Raw genomic sequence first — 18,790 nt, forward strand, 5'->3', positions numbered from 1 at the left:
AAAAGTTGGAGAGAAACAATTTCTCTAACCCTTGAGCCTAGAAATAGAGCTTCCTAGAACAACAGGGTATTGCAAAAGCTTTTGTGGTAAGACACATGCAGCCCTTAAGGCCTTCAAAGGTAAGGACAGGTAAAGCTATCCCCGCCTCTGTTAAGCAATAAGCTTTCCCTATTGAAAAAGAAATTAAATAAAAGTCTGTTCTTACCTTTTTTGCTTCCAAAGCTTCAAACCCCCGTACCTTGTTGCCGTCTGACTGCGAGGATGCAGGGCCAAGGACCCCCAGCAGCTCCCAGGACTCCTCCACAGGGGATCCAGGTGGGACATGCACCAAGCACAGCCTCAGGGCTCCAGCAACCGCCTGCTTTGGACTAAAGGAACTATGGGTGGTGCAAAATAAGGGGAAATAACCGCAGGAGAAAGCCTCCCCCCAGCAGGGCTGAGGCATTCACTGCCAGAACCACAGCGGTATCCCGGGTTGGAAGGGACCCGGGAAGGGTCATCAAGTCCAGCTCCTGCCTCCACACGGGACCACCCTGTATCCACTGCAATAATCCTACTGCTTGTGTCAGGGGTAACCTACAAGACACTCTATTTCATGGAAATTAACTGTTCAGGGTACCTATATGTGCTAGCAATGCAATGCTGTTAAACTGATAAGTCAATGGTGATTTTAAGCAAATATCTGAAAGACAGTAATTTATCCAACTGAATAAGTTAGTTTTTAGGCAGAATTAAATGATAAAAATTTAACGAATCATTACGAGCTATTTAATTGAAATAGGTACAAGAAAATCATGTTTTATATAATAGATTTCATTACATCCTTTCTCTTTTTACTCATTTTCCACTTACATTTGCTGAAGCTGAAAGAATAGATAAAAATAGACAGCACTGAGATAATCACTGAACACGAACAGACGGCTTTGAGTTAGAGGTATGACCATTCAAAATGGAAATATAAGTTTTCAGGTTGCTTAGTTTGGCCAATTATCTCACAAAAGGAAGAAGTAGTTGTGGAATGAAAAGTTGTCAAAATACACAGAGCAAATCCAGGTAAACATTTAAAATTTATTAAACTTTTTGGTCAAAATAATTGAACAAGTATGTACAATCCCATTGTATTAGCTCTATTATGCATTTTAGGAACGAGGTCAAATCTAACACTTTAATGACCCAGAAGTTCCACATTTCAAGATTTGCAAATAGTGTCACAACCAATATACAGTATAAGGGTTTGTTGTTTGTTTTAAACTTTATTTGTAGAACCTCAAAGTTAGTTGTACTTACTAGCTTACTGTGAACAAGAGTGGCACTCTATGGACATTAATTGAGAGGGTAAGAACAGAGACATTTTACTGTTGCATATGCAGTTCTGATTCAGTAATCATAATACACCTTCATTTTAATAAAAACGGAGTGTAAACCACACTTCTGTATCTCCTTTCAGAAGCTCGAGAGATCTAATTTTTCAAAGAATTTCTAATTGGCAGGCACATTTTACAGAGTGTAATGTTTAGCTACCTGATGGAACTAAAATGTGCTGCAATAGCTTCAGGAACAATTTCTCATTCATGCTAGCCTAGGGTGAAGAGAAGGTTGATGCATTTTAGGCCCCTTTGGAAAAAAAAGTACCTAAGGCTTAAAAAAACCAAAAACAAACAAAAAAACCAAACAGTTAGCAAGAACAGGGTTATAACAAATGCAGTTAACACCAGCTTGTAGCCTCAGTGTTTTCTGACATCTGGGTGTTAAAGTCAGAATGTGTAAAAAGTATTAAGCTGTGTTGCTGCTTGGCATAATCAAGATACCTTTTTGCTTGAACAGCAATGTGAAATACAATACATTATGCCAAATATTTAAAATAAAGTGTATCTTCATGACAAGTACTAAAAAGGTTAAAAAACATAATGCACATAAGGTATGTCTCTAGCTAACGTTGAGAGGCATAAGATAAACTTTATTTATTTTTTATCTCCAAAGAAGAACATTTGTTACACATTTTGTTTTCCCTTCTGTGCAAGGTGGTCACTTTCTATTAAGGCTGTGGACATCTTTATACCAACCTTTTCATTCTCCTACTTGGTATACAAATGGCATCTTACAAGAAAAAAATTGCGCAACTTAAAATTAAATGACACTTTCAAGGAAACTCTAAATTTAGAATTTGAATTACTACACAAAAAAGTTTGTATTAGTCTGCCAAAATTTAATAGTTTGGGACAAACACTGTCAAATCTGCCCATTAGGGTTATTTTGCACAATCCCAGTACATGCAATAAAAAAATAAAAAAACTGAATACATACCATCAGATTTAAAAACACTTTTTATAGTTTGTTATTTTATTAAGTGGTTTACACCAGAAGGTGTGGTTATAGATACAGTTGGTGAGTAAATATTCATGGAAACCTGTCTATGAACCCAACTCAAGACCTACCTAAGTGCTCAAAGGTAAAAACACCTAAGCCTAGATACAGGCCAGAGGAGGAATGTTTACAGGCATTAAGCACAATATATGTTTTGAAAGGCCCAAATATTACAGCAGAGAAAGAGCGCAAGAGATAGAAATTACATTTTTATGACAATTTTTCTTCTTGGGTGTTAAATTTTTGGTCTATAAACTGGAAAGGAAGGCTCAGACTTAAATAAATACATTTGTTTTGAGTATTGGCCTGATTGAGCACTGTCCATCAATTCTGCTTCTAGAGGGTTTTTCTCAGAAAATTGCAACTGACACTCCATACCCCCACTGAAGGCAGAACTACACCATGAACTCAAAAAACAGGCCAGATTCTCTCCTTTATCTAAAGGGAAGTAAGTGCATCAATGTTCTTCACTGGTAGGACAACAAGGCCTTCTCTTTTACAGATAACAACTGAGCTTAACTATGCAAGAAGACAACTCTGTCCTCAAGTAAGTCATCTTTAGTTAATTTTGTCCTGGAATATATACAAATTATTGGTGGCAGCTACAGCAATGATGTTCTCCATGGGATGCCATGCTGTATGAAGAATCTTCTTGTTGAAGTCCAGACTGTCAACACTTATTTCATCTTTCTTTCTTTTACCACCTGTACACACTTTACGCGGTTTCAAGATGGCACGAGGTTTGCTACTTTCCCTGGACGCTTCTAGAGTGATATCCCGCCGTGTGTTTCGGTCAAACATTCTAAAGAAGTTGTTGTAAGATCCAGTCATGATAGCACTGTTGGAAAACAGAAAAAAGGAAATCTCACTAGGCTTCCAGCAGTGGTATTCAATCCCTTTCTTCCATCTCTTACCCGCAAGGTGACTGTCAAATCAAATTCATGACCACCAGTATTTGGCACTACACTCTCTTCCTCTCTGATGTATGTTTGCTCAGCTCTGCTGGGTATTTAGTACTGCTTCCACTCCGTGAACTTCTCTTCCACGTATTCTCCCGGCCCGTGCCTCCTGGGACCAGCTCCCAGCAGAGTCTTGGGCTTTGTTCATCTTAATGTGAGCAAAGTGGGCCTTCCTAGTCCTACTCCATCCCTTTATCCCATTGCTCCAAAAGTTATAGTGGAATCAAAGCAATTGTAAACTACTTAATTTCAACAGACTATGACAAACAGAAGTGCTTTCCTTTGCAAATGCTGACCATGAACATACCAACGGATTAATTACAAAAAATTGTTCTGTAGCAGCAAAAGAAACCCTTTACTCGAGTATCTGATATAGCCCATCAGGAACAATTCAGAGTTCCCATACAGTACTAAATTTGCATTTGAACAAGGCAGGAGAAAAAACTGCATCTGAAAATACTTTCATGTACCTTGCTTCCAATGAACAGTTTTTTTGTTGTCTTCATGGCATTAGAAATTTAAGACTAGGAGCAGAATGAGATACTATTAACACAACATACATCACTCAGATTGTACGAGGGAATGCAGAGCCAAAGGAATTTTTCAAAGGGAGGTGAGCAACACAACTTATGTTCTTATTTTATGTCATAATCAGATTATGTTTTGACTTTTTTTTTAAAAAAAGATTAACTGGAGTTACTTGAAAAATGTAGAAATAAGTGTCAGTTTCTTTGCATTTTAATTTAGTGAAAAACATATGAAATGAATAAAAGAAGCTGTATATTAGATAATGGAAATATTGCTAAGAAGTATTTTTCGTACACTGATTGGTACAGCACGATTTTTTTCCCCACAGTAACTCACAGCCACTTACAACCTGGTATTGACAGTAACCCATTTTCTCTAATACTGTTTCTGTAGAAAATTAATTGTTAAGCAGCATATAGCATTACATGCAATCTCAAATATCACTCCAATAGCAATGCAGGTAGATTTTACTTCCTTCACTGACTCCTGTACACAGTTTGCCAGATTTGACTTCCTTGATCATTGTCCGCTTCCAAATTAAGTGGCGGATCTTTGGTTCTCCATTATTAGGCCAAAGCTTGTTTCACAGGATGATCCTGTTACTATCAAATCAAAACTGATACCTATTCGTTTAACGGCTTGAAAGCATTTGGTGGCGGACAAGTCACGAATTTAGGTATTTCAGAAATATTAATAAAAATCCTACAAAAAAAAAAAGGAAGAACCGCATAGGCAAGCCAACAAAAAGCATCCAGACAGAAGATCCAGATCTGCCACGATCTTACCCATGGGTTCTGAAAACATTTTAATACATAGCTAGTGACAAGAAACATGCACAAATTGTGCCAGTATAGTGGCCTTGCTATTTGATTATAATGCTTCTGCAACTTGCAGGTGAGACAAGTATTTCCGTGATTTGCAACAAATACAAATCATTATCTAACTGTTTTAGTCTACAGAAAACAGAAAGAAGATTTAATTTGGAAAATACTGAGTGCGTGCTCTTGTATACTATTTGAAAACAAAACTGAGTAACATTTTCAAGGCTTGAAATGGCCGGTCTTGACTACATAAAGCTTCAACAAGAATTTGTGTTAGAAACATACTGACAAAGCCTTATTCTACTCTTTCAACTGGAGGACAGAAGATTGAAGAATGGTTTTGTGTTTATCCCCCCTAAAATATTTCAAACATAAAAATCAAAAACAAACAAAAACCACCCCCCCACCCCCCCCCAAGAGCTGATTTGAATTTAGCTAATTACTTCCTTAAAGTTAAATATCACTTACGAGTTTTGGGACAAAATTAAATTCCTAAAGCTGGGAGACAAACAAAGCAAAACAACTTACCTATCAGAACCGTTCCAGCAGCATTCAAATTTGTCAAAAATGCAGTCATTTTCGTACAGGGAACAAAGCTTGCTTCGAAGATATTCATGAACCTTTTTGAAACATTTAAATTGATATTAGAGAGATTTAAAGAAAAAGAAGACAAGAGGGTATTTAAGAGAACTTGAACTTCATACTTGATATGTCTCTACAGGCCTGTTTTCCATATTGAGATCCCAGACTTTAACAGAAAGGTAGTCTCTTGTCATCATGTATCGACCACTGTGACTGAATTTTACATCAGATATCGATGAGATTATTTCTGAAAAAAATGATCTGCTGCTAGGATCTTCAGGCTCTTCAAAAACTGTAGATAGAAGACAATTACCAATGAAACCAACATCAAATTCTACAGCTTCCAACATTCACCAGTACTTTGACAATTTTAAGTTAAGATACTAGTTTCTTTAAAAAAAAAAAAGGAGGTTGCTGTTAAGTTATTAAAAATAGTCTCTTTTTAAACAATGTTACATTCTAGCAATTTTACGACTATCTCCAGCATTCTCAACTGGAGCACAGCATCAGCAAAGAATTCACAGGTCTTAAGGGATGAATCAGAGAAAAAAGTTAAAAAAAACAGTACATGTGCCGTAAAAACGTTACAACTGATCTACAAATTAAGTTGGACAATAGCAGGTGAAAATGTCAGCATCCAGAACAAGATCTTAATGCATGACCCACATATTTTGAGACTACTGTACAGCATACTTTTATTTAGATCTGAACAGAAGTTGTACAATGCAACCTCTTGAAAGGAAATATTAGTATCTACACTTGAAATGAAAGGTATGGTTTTAGAAAGCAGAATGAAATATTGCTTAAATTGAAAATCAATCTCTGAAGTCAGTATTTCATGACACAAGCTATCCAGAATTACTTTTATCATTTTTGAATAGACCCTTTTAACAGGATGTTTTTCAGTAATGAACAGTTAAAAAAAATAAAAGTGCTAGTATGTAATTTGATCCAACGCTAAGTCACACAGCTGAAACGGCTTAGCACTCCACATTTCACATTGCAGAAGTACTTCCCTTCACCAAGAAGAAATCCTGATCTTCTCTATAGAAATCTTACCTGCAAATATCAGTGTGGTAGGGTAACCCACAGGAATAGTAATACCAATAAACCATAACCGTTACATTAGCAAAAAAAGAAACAATAGGCTGTGTGCAAAGCACTGACAGTGTTCCCTTTGATTTCAATAGAAAAGCTTTCCTCACCTACATACGTTTACATAGCTGAGCAGACCAAAAAGCATTCATCTTTCATCCCTGGAAACTAACTGCAAACTCAATGCGTATTTTTAAGACTATATTCTACCTTATGAGCTGCAAATGGTAACAAACTAAACGGATCATCATCAGCAGCAGCCCAGTTGCTAATGCACAAAGGTGAATAAACTGCCCTGAACTGGGATTTGATAAGCAGATACCTTTGAGAAGCACCAAGACTGAGTCTGGACAGAAGACAGGTCTCACTGGTGCCAAAAGCACTTGTTCCCATCAGTTTATGATGCATAAATGGGTAAACAGGAGCAGAGTCAGATCGTCAATTGTCTCATGCTACACTTCTGCTTGTTGATGGCCTAGAACAAGACAATTAAAATGTTCCATTCTACAAAACTACCACTCCTTACCTTGTATGCTCTTTACCAATAAGCAGAACTTGGTATATTTATTTATAAGCAAACACCTATACATTCTATCTTACATGAGAACAAAGCAAGAAACCCATAAACCACAGGTGCATCCTGACTTACACTTTGAATGCCTGTCACAGAGGGCTGAAGAACGCATGTCACAGAGGCGAATAGTTCCTTTGCTACTACTGTAGACAAACACGTTACAGTGATGAGGGTGGAACTCTGCAGCGGTGATCACTTCTGTCAGCTCCTCCATGTTAGCAGGCTTAATATCTACAATATCTGGGAAGGTTTTGGTAAAGGTATGTAACACCTCACATTTGAATCATTGCTTTCAAGTAGCTATCTAAAAAAGTGTAGAAAATACAGTGTAGGAAACCAGGCAAGGTTTTAATTTCCACCATCAGCAATCTACACAAAGTAAAGCGACCGCAGAAGATTAAAAAAGAACCATAACACCAGACCTCATTGTTACAAATCTACTTCTGGAGATGCTGGAGGTAACTGAAGAAGAGTTGAAAGATGATATAAAGAATTTGCTCCAAAACAAAAGCCCCATCTATCCACAAAATCACAAAAAGAGGCAAGAATTAATTTGTATTTTTGCTATAAGCTCTTATTTGCATAAGAAAAACTTTAAAAAGAAAAAAAAAGGGGGTAAAAGATTGTTCTTATGAAGAAACTAGCCTCCAATCCCTCAAATCAGCACCCAGTAAAGATTAAACTCAGAGATTAATTAAGCTCCCAGATAGAGCTTTCAGATTCCTCCCAAACTTCCTTTTTAACACTTCTTATCAAACGCTGAATATACTTTACTTGCTTATCTAAAGCTTTAGATAACTTCGATAAGATCGTTTTAATATGTATTTCTGCAACTTTTGTTTTACTGCAGATTTGCCTGAGGAGGACACACTATTACAGTTCTGGATAGACAAGCTTGCAAAAAGATTTGAAATTGTTTTCTACAGTTGACAATACCATTTGATATGGAAAAAAATAAAATTTGTCTTCTGCAAGAGAAATGTTATTTTAGACAGTTAAGAGACCTTAAACTTTGGAAAGATCTCCAGTGACACAGGATCTACTTTTCAAATCTTTCAACTCGTACTTAAAGTACAAACTCCACAAATAAAACAAGCTATCTACAACATTTCTACTGGCACTTTTTCACTGGTAGAATGCTTGCACTCAGAATGAGCGAGAGCATCCTAATATGCCTTCTTTCCCTGCATTAAGTCTCTAGTTTTTTAAATCCTGCATTTTTATCTATAGATTTGAACACCAATTCACAAAATTAAAGTGATTCTGTTAAACATACATAACTTACACGTACCCTAGTGCTCACAGAGGACCAAAAAAAGGATACTAAAACTTCTATCTGTGATTTCTAAATGCCATAGGTTAATTCTTAGGTCATCTGCAGAAAGGTATGTTTCATGATCACTATTTACTGAAATAGAGTTTATGTGATAAGTATGTGCATTTGCAAATATCCTTCTGGGACTTGCTTCTACCATTAGGTCCATGGGTTTCAATATTGGCACCTGAAACATGAAAGAGAACGGTCAAGTTGGGCATAAAGCTGATTTCTGATTAAGAAGACATTAATTTCACCCCACCTATTTCTGTTTTGACTTACTGACACCCTCCCACCAGTTTTCCAACAGGAATATAAATTTATCCCCCCCCCCCCCCCCCCCCCAAGGTTAAAGAGCACAGCTGCAACCCAGGAGCTAAGAGATACACAATAGCACACTGTCTAATGGTAAACACTAATAGAAAAACTCGGATTTTCTGTTTTCTAGAAACAGATTAAGTTCTAAACACCTTCTAAATCCTCAGAGCAAGAGATGCAGTAAACCAGGCCATGAATGGTGACTTGACGGACTACTCGCACAAAACCTGGGTCACTGCCTTCTTTGGAAGTTACCTGTCAAATAAGGAAGCTTCGTACCTCACCCATCAGGAAAACAGTACATGTTTATAATGGTATTTGAAGATGATGTTAATTGGAAACAAGTGCTTAAAAATGACCTCCGTATCTTAGAGGGTGCTGGTGAAATTGTTATGAAGTTTGCAAAGGCCCTCCCCTCTTTGTTCCCTGAACAGTGAGTACGATTTCAGGAACATGTGAACACTATTTTCACAGCTAGCTGATACAAAGGATGACGTGGCTTATCCCAGCCAAGTGTATTAAGCTTTCTTCTTGCTCCTTCCCCAGCCTTGTCACTGACCAGCAAGTCAACAGTTTAATGCTGTCCATGGACGTTCCCATGCTGTGCTGGTGAACTGTGTGTACTAGAACACTATCTTACATCATCTAACCACGAAAAGAGTTACGACACTGTTCAGGGTAATTTGTCTTCCTGAACAAGAAACAAATTAATCTAAGAGCTCTGTAATTGTTTTCACCGTGTTTGTACCTTACAGTCTGTTTAGATCATAAAAGGTAATTATTAAAATTAATCTATTACTGCTTATTAGGCAATATTCCTATCTGACCATGAGTGTTCCTAGCTCCAACAATTATCAATTGTGAAATTGAAGATGCATTAATGGGAGTCATCAGGAATGGTACTTGGAAGTGACGAGGCCTCCACACACAGGAGGCTCTGAAGCACTCCTCCTAAAGTCTACTTTGTTACAAACAAATGGGGTTCTACTTCTGTAAGGAAGTATGGAAACAATACCTGTAATAGGCCAAGTTACGTACACTCTAGATCTCTAAAACTTGATATTTTTAACATATGAGGGTAACTGTCGGTAAGTTTTTCCTCCCCCTTCTGCCAATCTTTTCTCACGCTTAGTTCATTCCATCACCTTTTCTTGTACGATGTGCCTGGCAGGGTTTGCAGCCCAGCCCAACCTTCCTTTCCCAGAAGGGCAGCAAAATTAGAAGACTAACTTTTAAAAAAGTGGTTCTTGCTTTTTATTGCCCCCCTTCCTGCCTCTCTCAATTCAGCTTGATGATTCCTAAAAACATTTCAGTGTTTGAAGCAGATGCCAACGTGCTCACTGAGCGGTACAGCCAGTATCAGCCAGTGTCCAGCAGAACTGTTCTGGCCGGGTTCTGGACTTTCCATGCTCCCCGATGGGTTGTCTACTCCTACATAATGGCAAGGTTGGAGAAGCCCAAATTTTATCCCTACCTACTTCCAGCCACTGGGCTGAGGCATCGTATGATTTGTTTCCTTGGTTTTAGGTATTTTATTTGGAGTACTCAGTCAGATCTTGGCTCCTACACGCTAAGTAGGAAGCTACCTCCCAGCAGTGGGTAACCTTTCCCAGCACGACAAGGCATCATGCTGATGTATATCTAAAGCTTCGATACTCAATTTAAGCAAAGCAAGAGAAGAAAAAACAATCCAAACATCATCAGCAACAACATCAACGAAACAAAACCACAAAACCACAACAGCATAGTTCCTGCAAGTGTCAGGAGTGACAACAGCTTTAGAAGTAGTGAGAGCCTTGGTTCAATTCCTATTTATAGATACAGCAACAAAAATAAAATCCATCAAAAATCCCCTACCCCCAAATGACTGCTTTGGTTTTGAGCTCATGCTTTAAGAAGTTCCAAGTCTGGAGCACTAACCCTACCGCAACATCACTATGAAAATGGACAAATAGCAAGGCTCCAGAAGTATATATACATTAGGTTTCTCAAATGCCCAGGAGCTGGCCTCTAACGAAAACACCTTCTCTAAGACAATACTTAATTTTGATTTTTAAAAGTTTAAATTTCCTATCCATTTGAAAAATAAGATGTTCCAAGAAAAAAAAAAAAAAAAACACTGAGAAGTTAATATCTTAGTTTTGAAATTTGTCTCAAGTTTTCCAAAGGATCCTTATTTTATGATTTTAGAAATACATGAGCTTATCTATAAAATCAAGTGCCTTTTAAAAAAATTAAAAGGTTATCAATTACCCCGACCAAAGCACCATTTCTAATCTACACATTTCAGTTGACAACTCTGAACAAAGGTAAAGAAGTACATGCAAAAAGATATTTAAAGTCAAAGAGCAGAAACGTACCCGTAGTGCTGTGATTCTGAAAGGATCCCTAAGTCTTCCATCTTCATCTTTTAAATTATAACCTTCGGCTCTTTTATCCCTTTCACTTATTTTCCATAATTTAATAGTTTTATCTAAAACCAACAAAAATTCACATCCTTCAGAATGAATTAAATTCAAAATAAATTCCCTAACTAATGGAGTGAGCGGAGTGTGTTATTCATCTATCTAGGTTTCTACTGCTTGCAACAGAAAGGATCCCACTGGCGTCCTTTAAACAACTACATAATATGAAATACAACCTTCCCTACGTAGACATGAAGAACTTTGCCTTCAGCAATATAGTTTAGCAGAATTAGTACATTAAAAATAAACAGAAAATATGCACTTAGAGGGTGCGGATGGGAAATGTATGGAAATACCATTTAAGGGAAGAAGAAAAATAAGTAGATTTCATTTTTAACTTTAATATAACATTCAGTTTGAATAAAATACAAATTTCTGCCTGAATGGTAGAGCACAATGCCTACCATTCACCAAAATGACCCTTTGCAAGGGAAGTTTCACATGCTGATCACCAAAATTCAGCAGTGAGCCCTCTATTACTACCTAACCTATTTTAAATAGACAAATGCTAGGGAGAGAAAAAAAAACAACAAAAAAAGAATAGCTTGAATTAAAGTAACTCCCTTAAGGACAGAGAAGAGTCAGGCAGAGGCAGTAACTGAGAAGGAGGTTTGCCGCACTGCTTTAGGATTCCACATCCAAAGGCACGTACTTCCCGGGTCCTACCAGGGGCAGTTTGTCCAAATGCAGAAAGGAAGTACACACCGAGAGTGAGATCCTCCGCTAACTGGAAACAAACCTCTTCTCCCCAGACTACTACACACATTTAATGCATTTAAGATGACACACTTTAGAGACCGCCTTGAGTTTAGCTGGACTTGGATCAAAATAGATGAATTTAATTTCACAGTCCAGCAGACAGAAGTCATTCCTGCTTTTGAAGTTCTGTGTAACAGAACATACGTTAGCACTTACAAAAGATCGTCTAGGAACAAGGTAAAAGGTGAACCAAACTGTTATGAACAAGTGCAACCCTCTGTCAAAGGCAAGTTTTTTTCATGCACAGTTCTGCATTTACAGTTACAACTTGCTCCATGATGCATCCAAATCAAACAGTGCTAATAGTCACAGCACCGACTGCTTCAGTAATACGTGTAACCGCTAATACAATAAGGGAAGAAATTAAAGAAAATAATGTGAATGAAAAAATGGTACAAACGTGCTCCTAGAGTGACCGTTGTCTTTTAATCCATAAGCTCTTCAAAGCACACAAGATGTTTTAGAATCAGAAGAGCATTGTAACTACAGAGTGTCAATTTCAAATGCTTCTATTCTAAATTCATCTGGGATCACAAAAAATTCGATTTCAAAATTAGGATGATCAAGTTCATTTTAAACTTGTGCTACAGTTCAGCATACTGGCAACACATTTACACTGAATGCATACTGAAAAGCAGAGCACCAGGGCATGTAAATTGACAACGTGGCCAGCACACCCAGAGCATAGCTCTGTAACCATGCCTGTGCTGTTGCTACTTCATTACTTCCAAGCTCCGAAGTCAGTAATTTACAAGGTATTACAATCAAAACAGACACTGCGTGTAATTAAGGAAGAAACTAAAACAACCCCAAAACACTGCAGAAAAACCCCACAAGTGGATCATCGATGAGATAATATTCAAATGACATATAGGAAGGTTTTTTTTTGCAAAAATAAAGTGTTCTTACCATTTGTAGACAGCAGGAAATGAGCAGCATTCTGTTGTGGTAACCACCTAATTTTATTTATTTTTTCCTCAATTTCTAGACTTTTCAAGTAGTCAAACTCAGGTTCATGACTCTGAAAGGTACTGTAAACATTATATTCTCCCCTAGAAAGAGGACGGCTTTTATTCTGCAAGGAAACATAATATTTCTTGAAGCTGATGTTACTCGGTTCATTAGGAACTGTACATACAAAGTAATGACTAGAAATTGTCAATTAGAAAGTAAACTTTTTACAACAGGTCTTGCTCAATTTGACATTTTTACTAGAGTTCAGCATCAATATAATATGCACAGACTTCCTGTTTAAAAGTAACTTTCTATACAAATATTTGTCTACTTGTATCAAAGCACTTCAAAGAGGTGTGCTGTCTGCAGAAGAGTTCCTGGGTTCATTTGGAAGAGCTCTGGGTCACACTGCTGCTCCCCAGTACTTTCAACAGAACTGGGGCAGAGAAATCAGCTATGTCCTAAATCCTAAACCACCAACTCCGTGGGATCGGTTTCTACACTTCACTTATCTCCTTTCCAAAACTCACTCCACTGCTCATCACAACATGACATTATACAGGGTTTCCAGACTAGCAAATAAATGTTAAAGGACAGAGGACATGGTACAATTAAATATGTTTGTACAAAACAGTGACGGCGCAGTCACTGCTAAATGAGCATTAGATGTAGCTCCTTCCCTACTCATTTTAAAACATGCTGTATCCAGAAATGCTATCAAGGCTCATCATTAAGCTTTGACAACCTTTTTCATTATGAAAATCTGAAGGCTGGAATCACCTTATTTTCATCTCAGGCTTTCTATGGAGTTTATTGTAACACACCAAAGACTATTACAAGTACACTAAAAATCTTCTTTCCCCCCTCACAGAACTGGAACTTTGCATTATTTTCATTTGGCATTTGTGGCACCAAGGAACAGAGATCAAAGTTGCAGGTACCTGTGGACCTGCAGTATTAGATTTGAAGAAAATGTTATTGGGCTCTTCAAATAATTTAATATTAGATAGTGACTCATGTTTGGAGACCAGCTCCACTCGCAGAGCTGCAGTGCCCAGAACGCCTGAAAAAACAAACTCCCCAAAGCACAATCGGAAATCACACTTTAGAAGAAGCAAGTCACTTACTTCCAAAGGCAGGCAAGAAAATCAGTTGCCCAGGAAAAGCCTATCTTGCACATCGATTGACAGTGCGTTACTGGGGAAAAAATAGTAGTGACTCACATAATTAAAGCCTGCTATGCCAACGCGAGGCTCCACAGGCAACCTTTGTTCTGACACTTACTTGCATTTCCATGCTTGACTTTGCAACTCTGATAAGGTTTTACAGAGTTTTTTTTTTTTTTTTTTTTAAACTGCAATCTCTCAAGTATGGAATTTTAGTTAAGTCTGAGACTTTACATTACTTTGCTCCCTGTCATTTAACTTTTAATCATTTTAGATAGGATCCTCTCAACTACACTATTCTGTTTGGTTAGGTAAGTAATGGAGATAACTACCTATGTTTTGTGCAAGTTGTCTTGGCAGTGGTCTCACTCTTTACTTGTTTATTTGGTTGGAACAAACAGCTGCTTGGAACTGAAATAATGCCCTGTGAGTTCAGGGCACAGAGCCCAACATTTCAGCCTGCCTTCCAAAAACAAAGTGTATGTAAAATTTTATAACTATCCGAAGTTATAGTAAAAAAATTACACTGTTTAAAATAAGTTTAAGATTTTATCATGTTTCTAGTCATTTTATCTAGTTTCTTTCATGTTCTTATTATTTTAGATTTCTCTTCCTCCTCTTCAGAAATTCCACGGTTTTGTAGATGACAAGAGAAAGGACTCTAATGCCCACCTCTTCCCTATGGCCCACATGTGCTCCCAGAAGACATTTGAATATTCCTGTGTGAAGAGTGTGACTTTTTTTTTTTTAATACTACAAAGAAAAGACATGACAGCTGGGTTTTGAGTTACAGAACTGAGCACAAACAGCTGAAAGCCAACCAATAATAGCTCCACCCTGAACAAGCGTCAAGGAAGTCAGAGATCCTGAGCATGTGGATCCTTTTGACCTTGGTCTCTGTGCCTCAGTTAAGTCTACACAGCAGGCTAAATGATAAACAAGCAATGTGCTGTCTAGGTGTAGTTGGGTAACATTTCAGCAGCTTTTCCAGCAATGGTGTTTTCATTTCACTGCCTCTCAAAATCCTCAGAGTAAAACTGATAAACCATCTTCATTGAAACGTTCGGTAAGTAGTATCAGAGCGAGGATGAAATGCAAAATGTGGATGGCTGTTGGTTAATCGAGCATCATTCAAACCACACAATGAAAGAAGGGGGATTCTGCTGGAAAAAAAGCATAGCACCTAAAGATCAGTACACTTCAGGCACAAACAAGCTGAATCAAAATTCCACAATCACTTCTGGTATTTCTAAACCCAGAAAAGGTTCAAATTCTCATCAGTTCTTCAAAGGGAAGGACATACATGGTCTTTGGTGGTGGGGGAGAAAAAAGGAGTTGTCACGTGGAATGTTGATGTAAAAGAAAAATTCCACATTTCTCTCAGACACGAAAAGGCATGAAAACTGTTTTTCAGCAAAAGGCTTCATCAGTAAGTCAGCATTTAGTGTACTTTTTCCAATACTTTGGATATAAAAGGCTTGGCAACGTATCTGCGTTGATGAATGGGCAGAATACAGCACAGCATTATCTCCCAACTGATAACATTGGGCAGAGCCATCTGAAAATCTGCTTAACTACCGGAGGGGGAAGTCTTCATACCCTCTGAACCAAAACACCCAGGTGTTTCTGGAGATGAAGCTGTTACCACTGCTTTTGATTCATAGGATCCTAAAACACATCAGATGTTTAATTCTTCAATTTTTGGACCATGCTACTCTGTTGTCTTTGCAGCTTAACATGTATGCTCTTTTATAAATCAGTTCTTTTGCATTATTTTCAAAAACATTAGAATGTGTCTTACATCCACCTAAGTGTAAAGTTTAGGACAAACTCCAAAAGCAACTCTACACTTATGACACTGAGCATAATAGGTACACATAACAAACTCACTGTAGTTTTGTGAGGGTTTTTTTTGAAAGCAGTGAGGGGGTGAAACCACCACCAAGCTAAATTACCAAATTCAGCACGAGGCAGATATTTATAAATATGGCTAACATCATCTTCTGAGAAAACTACCCAACCATTTAAACTTCACAGCATGAGCAGATGAAGTGAGACTGTGCAACACAAGAGCAGCGTAGTAACAGCACTTTTGTTTTTCATGTCACTGACCTCTTGTTCCCTTTGAAATATAACCACTCTGCCACCTTTGTCTCCTGTTGCAAGAAGATCACCAGAGTAATTAAATTCAACTGTTGAAATAATATCAGCTGTAAACAGAACAGAAATAAAATAGCACTGTAATGTGGAAAGCAAATCAAGATGTTTCAAGACTTGAACACAAAACAAAATTACAATTTATATTAATGCAACAGCAAAACTACTTGATTTACATCATTAATACCCAGAAATTAAGTCGTTTCAAAGCCTGTCAAAATTTATTTACAATTTAAACCATTCTGTGATTTCTCCATTTCTGAAGCTTGAAAGCCTTCAGTCACCGAAGAGAAGGCGCGCTGTTTTAAGCAGCCAAGCTACGTATTCTGCCTGTCACCAGTGAACACTGACCCACGTAAGGAGTAATGCCTGCCCAGCGCTTCCAGGAGTAAGAATCGTGCCAGAAGCGGTTCGTTTGCGGTGTTACCTTGGAGTAGCACTGCAGCTTACACCCATCAGCGCGAGGTGCATGCCTGCCTTTCTCCTGAGCTAACTATTTACGTAGTTAGTTCAGGAAGCTGAACTGGATAAATAAAAAGAAAAAAAGAATTTTTGCCAATCGAGCTCAGTGAATCAACTCCACGCAGAAGCATCAGCATTTCTACACCAAACGAGGCAAGGGTGACGGCAGCTGAAGGAACAGGAAAGCAAAGTAAGAGACTGCAGGACCTCCAGCGCAGACTAACTTAAGCTCTCTTGGACTTAAACCTTGAAAAAACAAGCAGTATTTATTCACCACTACATGCCACAATTAATCTTTGGAGGTGGTAATAAAGAAGTAATTGCCATTAAATGATCTCTAAATAAGGGGGAGGATAGATAAGGACCTATAGATCTGTCACAGACTTTAGGCATATGGTAACAACAGCAAGGTACTACTCACCTTAAACATGTAAGTAAACTTTTAACCGTACTGGTGCTTGTTAGCCACGTCAACTTTTCATTACATTAGGCAGGTAGGAAAAAAAGATTTGAAGTATCTGATATCAATTAGTTTCAGAGTTTGCAATTAGAGACTAGTTGAAAACTACTTTCCTGAATTGATTTTGATGTGCTAACTTCTAAGCTCCTTTGAATAATCCCCCACTTTTACCAGGAAAATGATTAGGAAGTCTAATCAGTTTTCTCAAGACATCATTCATATTTCAGATTTTATTAAGAGATCCTCCAGACATTTTTTTTTCCTCATGTATAGATACCGTAATTTACCTGCTTTGATAAATACATAAATAATCTATTTTCTACAGATTTATCCCAGCTTTCAAAATTACACTACCAACCTGCTTCTGGATATGTCTACTTCTATCTTTCTTTAAAGCATTATGAGAAGATTTAATTTTGGTTAAAAACAAACAAAACCCAGGATTATTGCTGATCTCGACTCCCCCACAGACCATAGCACAAGAACAAAACCCGCACCACTGCTGCGCGCAGTTCGAACTCAAAACCCAAATCTCTCCTCAGTTGATCTACTTGCTGAAACCAACTCCGGTGCTAGTTTTTAGTCTCTCTAGCTTGACTCCCTGTCCATGCACAGACCCATCCCCACCTGCCTGCCCACGGGCAGCGACCGCCACCTCAGAAGCTCCCAGGGCATTTACACAGACCTTCAGTGTCAAAACCAACCCTCACCCAACAGGACAAGTCCACCACTAACCCACGTCCCTTAGCACCACGTCCACACATCTCAAACACCCCGGGGATGGGGACTCCACCACCCTCCTGAGCAGCCCGCCCCAGCGCTTGACCGCCCTCTCTGTGAAGAAATGCTTCCCACTGTCCAGTTTAAACCTCCCCTGGTGCACCTCGAGGCTGTTTCCTCGGGTCCCATCACTTCTCACCTGAGAAAAGAGACTGCCACCCACCTCGCTGCAGCCTTCTTTCAGGGAGCAGTGGAGAGCACCGAGGGCTCCCCTCAGCCTCCTCTTCTCCAGAGGAAACCACCCCAGTTCCCTCAGCTGCTTCTCATTTTAAGAAGCGATCTTTTCTGGCTTCACTGTGAACACTGTCAGAATGAAAACGATCTCCCCTATTCTCCTTACCCTAATTTCACATTTTGCATCCAATTCCTGGTACACGGCCATTTGCCTCCATAACAGACTGCATACGGAAGTACTGAAAACACAGCCTACTTCACGCAATCCTTCCCTCCTCCAAACTGCTCAAATGGATGTAGAACAATAATTACATACAGAAAACAGCGTACAGCTTAAGGGTTTCACTAGCGCTACGCGATCTCCTGGTTCAGGAACTGCCTCAGCGCTCAGCTCCCCGCAGCACACCCAGCACGGCGTACCCGCACCGGCACTCTGTCAGACGCACGCCCCGCTGAGGAGACGCACTGTGTGTGTGACTGTTACCCATACGCACTCGACTTAGGCCGTATTTTGTACTACTGGGTGTTCAGTTCAGAAACCGATCGGAAAGACACTTCTTTCCACTTACCATGGAGACCCACTCTGCCACAGCTGTGCCTGCACACTGAGCACAGCAGCGCCATCTCACACTTCTCTTCATCAGACCTTCGGGTTAAAACCGCAAGTGTCAAGAATCACACAAAACCTGTCCCTACACACCCAAGTGCCGTCTCTGTTCCCCTCTTTGGAAGGTTAAGGAAAACACCAGCACTACATCAGCACCAGCCCTGCCTATGCTACGACCGAGCCGGATGGAAGAGAAGGCCGAACCGTTTCCATGGCTGCCAGGAGAGCAGCTCCTCGCACGCCAGCTCCC

The 18,790-nt window shown here is 38.9% G+C and overlaps 1 protein-coding gene across 3 annotated transcripts in view; it reads right to left on the reverse strand.

Annotated features, from left to right (window-relative positions):
• Nucleotides 1-1,048: 1,048 nt before the first annotated feature.
• Nucleotides 1,049-18,790, reverse strand: part of PPP2R2D (protein phosphatase 2 regulatory subunit Bdelta) — a 29,439-nt gene continuing 11,697 nt past the window's right edge. For 2 of the 3 annotated variants that reach the window (XM_067001055.1, XM_067001056.1), the window contains exons 3-10: nucleotides 16,013-16,110; nucleotides 12,690-12,855; nucleotides 10,917-11,029; nucleotides 8,248-8,425; nucleotides 6,999-7,163; nucleotides 5,377-5,546; nucleotides 5,201-5,292; nucleotides 1,049-3,202 (exon numbers count right to left, since the gene is read on the reverse strand). In XM_067001055.1, the coding sequence (XP_066857156.1) occupies nucleotides 2,923-3,202; nucleotides 5,201-5,292; nucleotides 5,377-5,546; nucleotides 6,999-7,163; nucleotides 8,248-8,425; nucleotides 10,917-11,029; nucleotides 12,690-12,855; nucleotides 16,013-16,110 (1,262 nt within the window). In that variant the 3' untranslated portion in view covers nucleotides 1,049-2,922. The remainder of the gene's footprint in view (nucleotides 3,203-5,200; nucleotides 5,293-5,376; nucleotides 5,547-6,998; nucleotides 7,164-8,247; nucleotides 8,426-10,916; nucleotides 11,030-12,689; nucleotides 12,856-16,012; nucleotides 16,111-18,790) is intronic. The other variant, XM_048048865.2, reaches the window with a different exon arrangement.

The sequence above is a fragment of the Anser cygnoides genome, chromosome 7, assembly GCF_040182565.1.
Source record: "Anser cygnoides isolate HZ-2024a breed goose chromosome 7, Taihu_goose_T2T_genome, whole genome shotgun sequence".
In the NCBI taxonomy this organism is placed as follows: domain Eukaryota; kingdom Metazoa; phylum Chordata; class Aves; order Anseriformes; family Anatidae; genus Anser; species Anser cygnoides.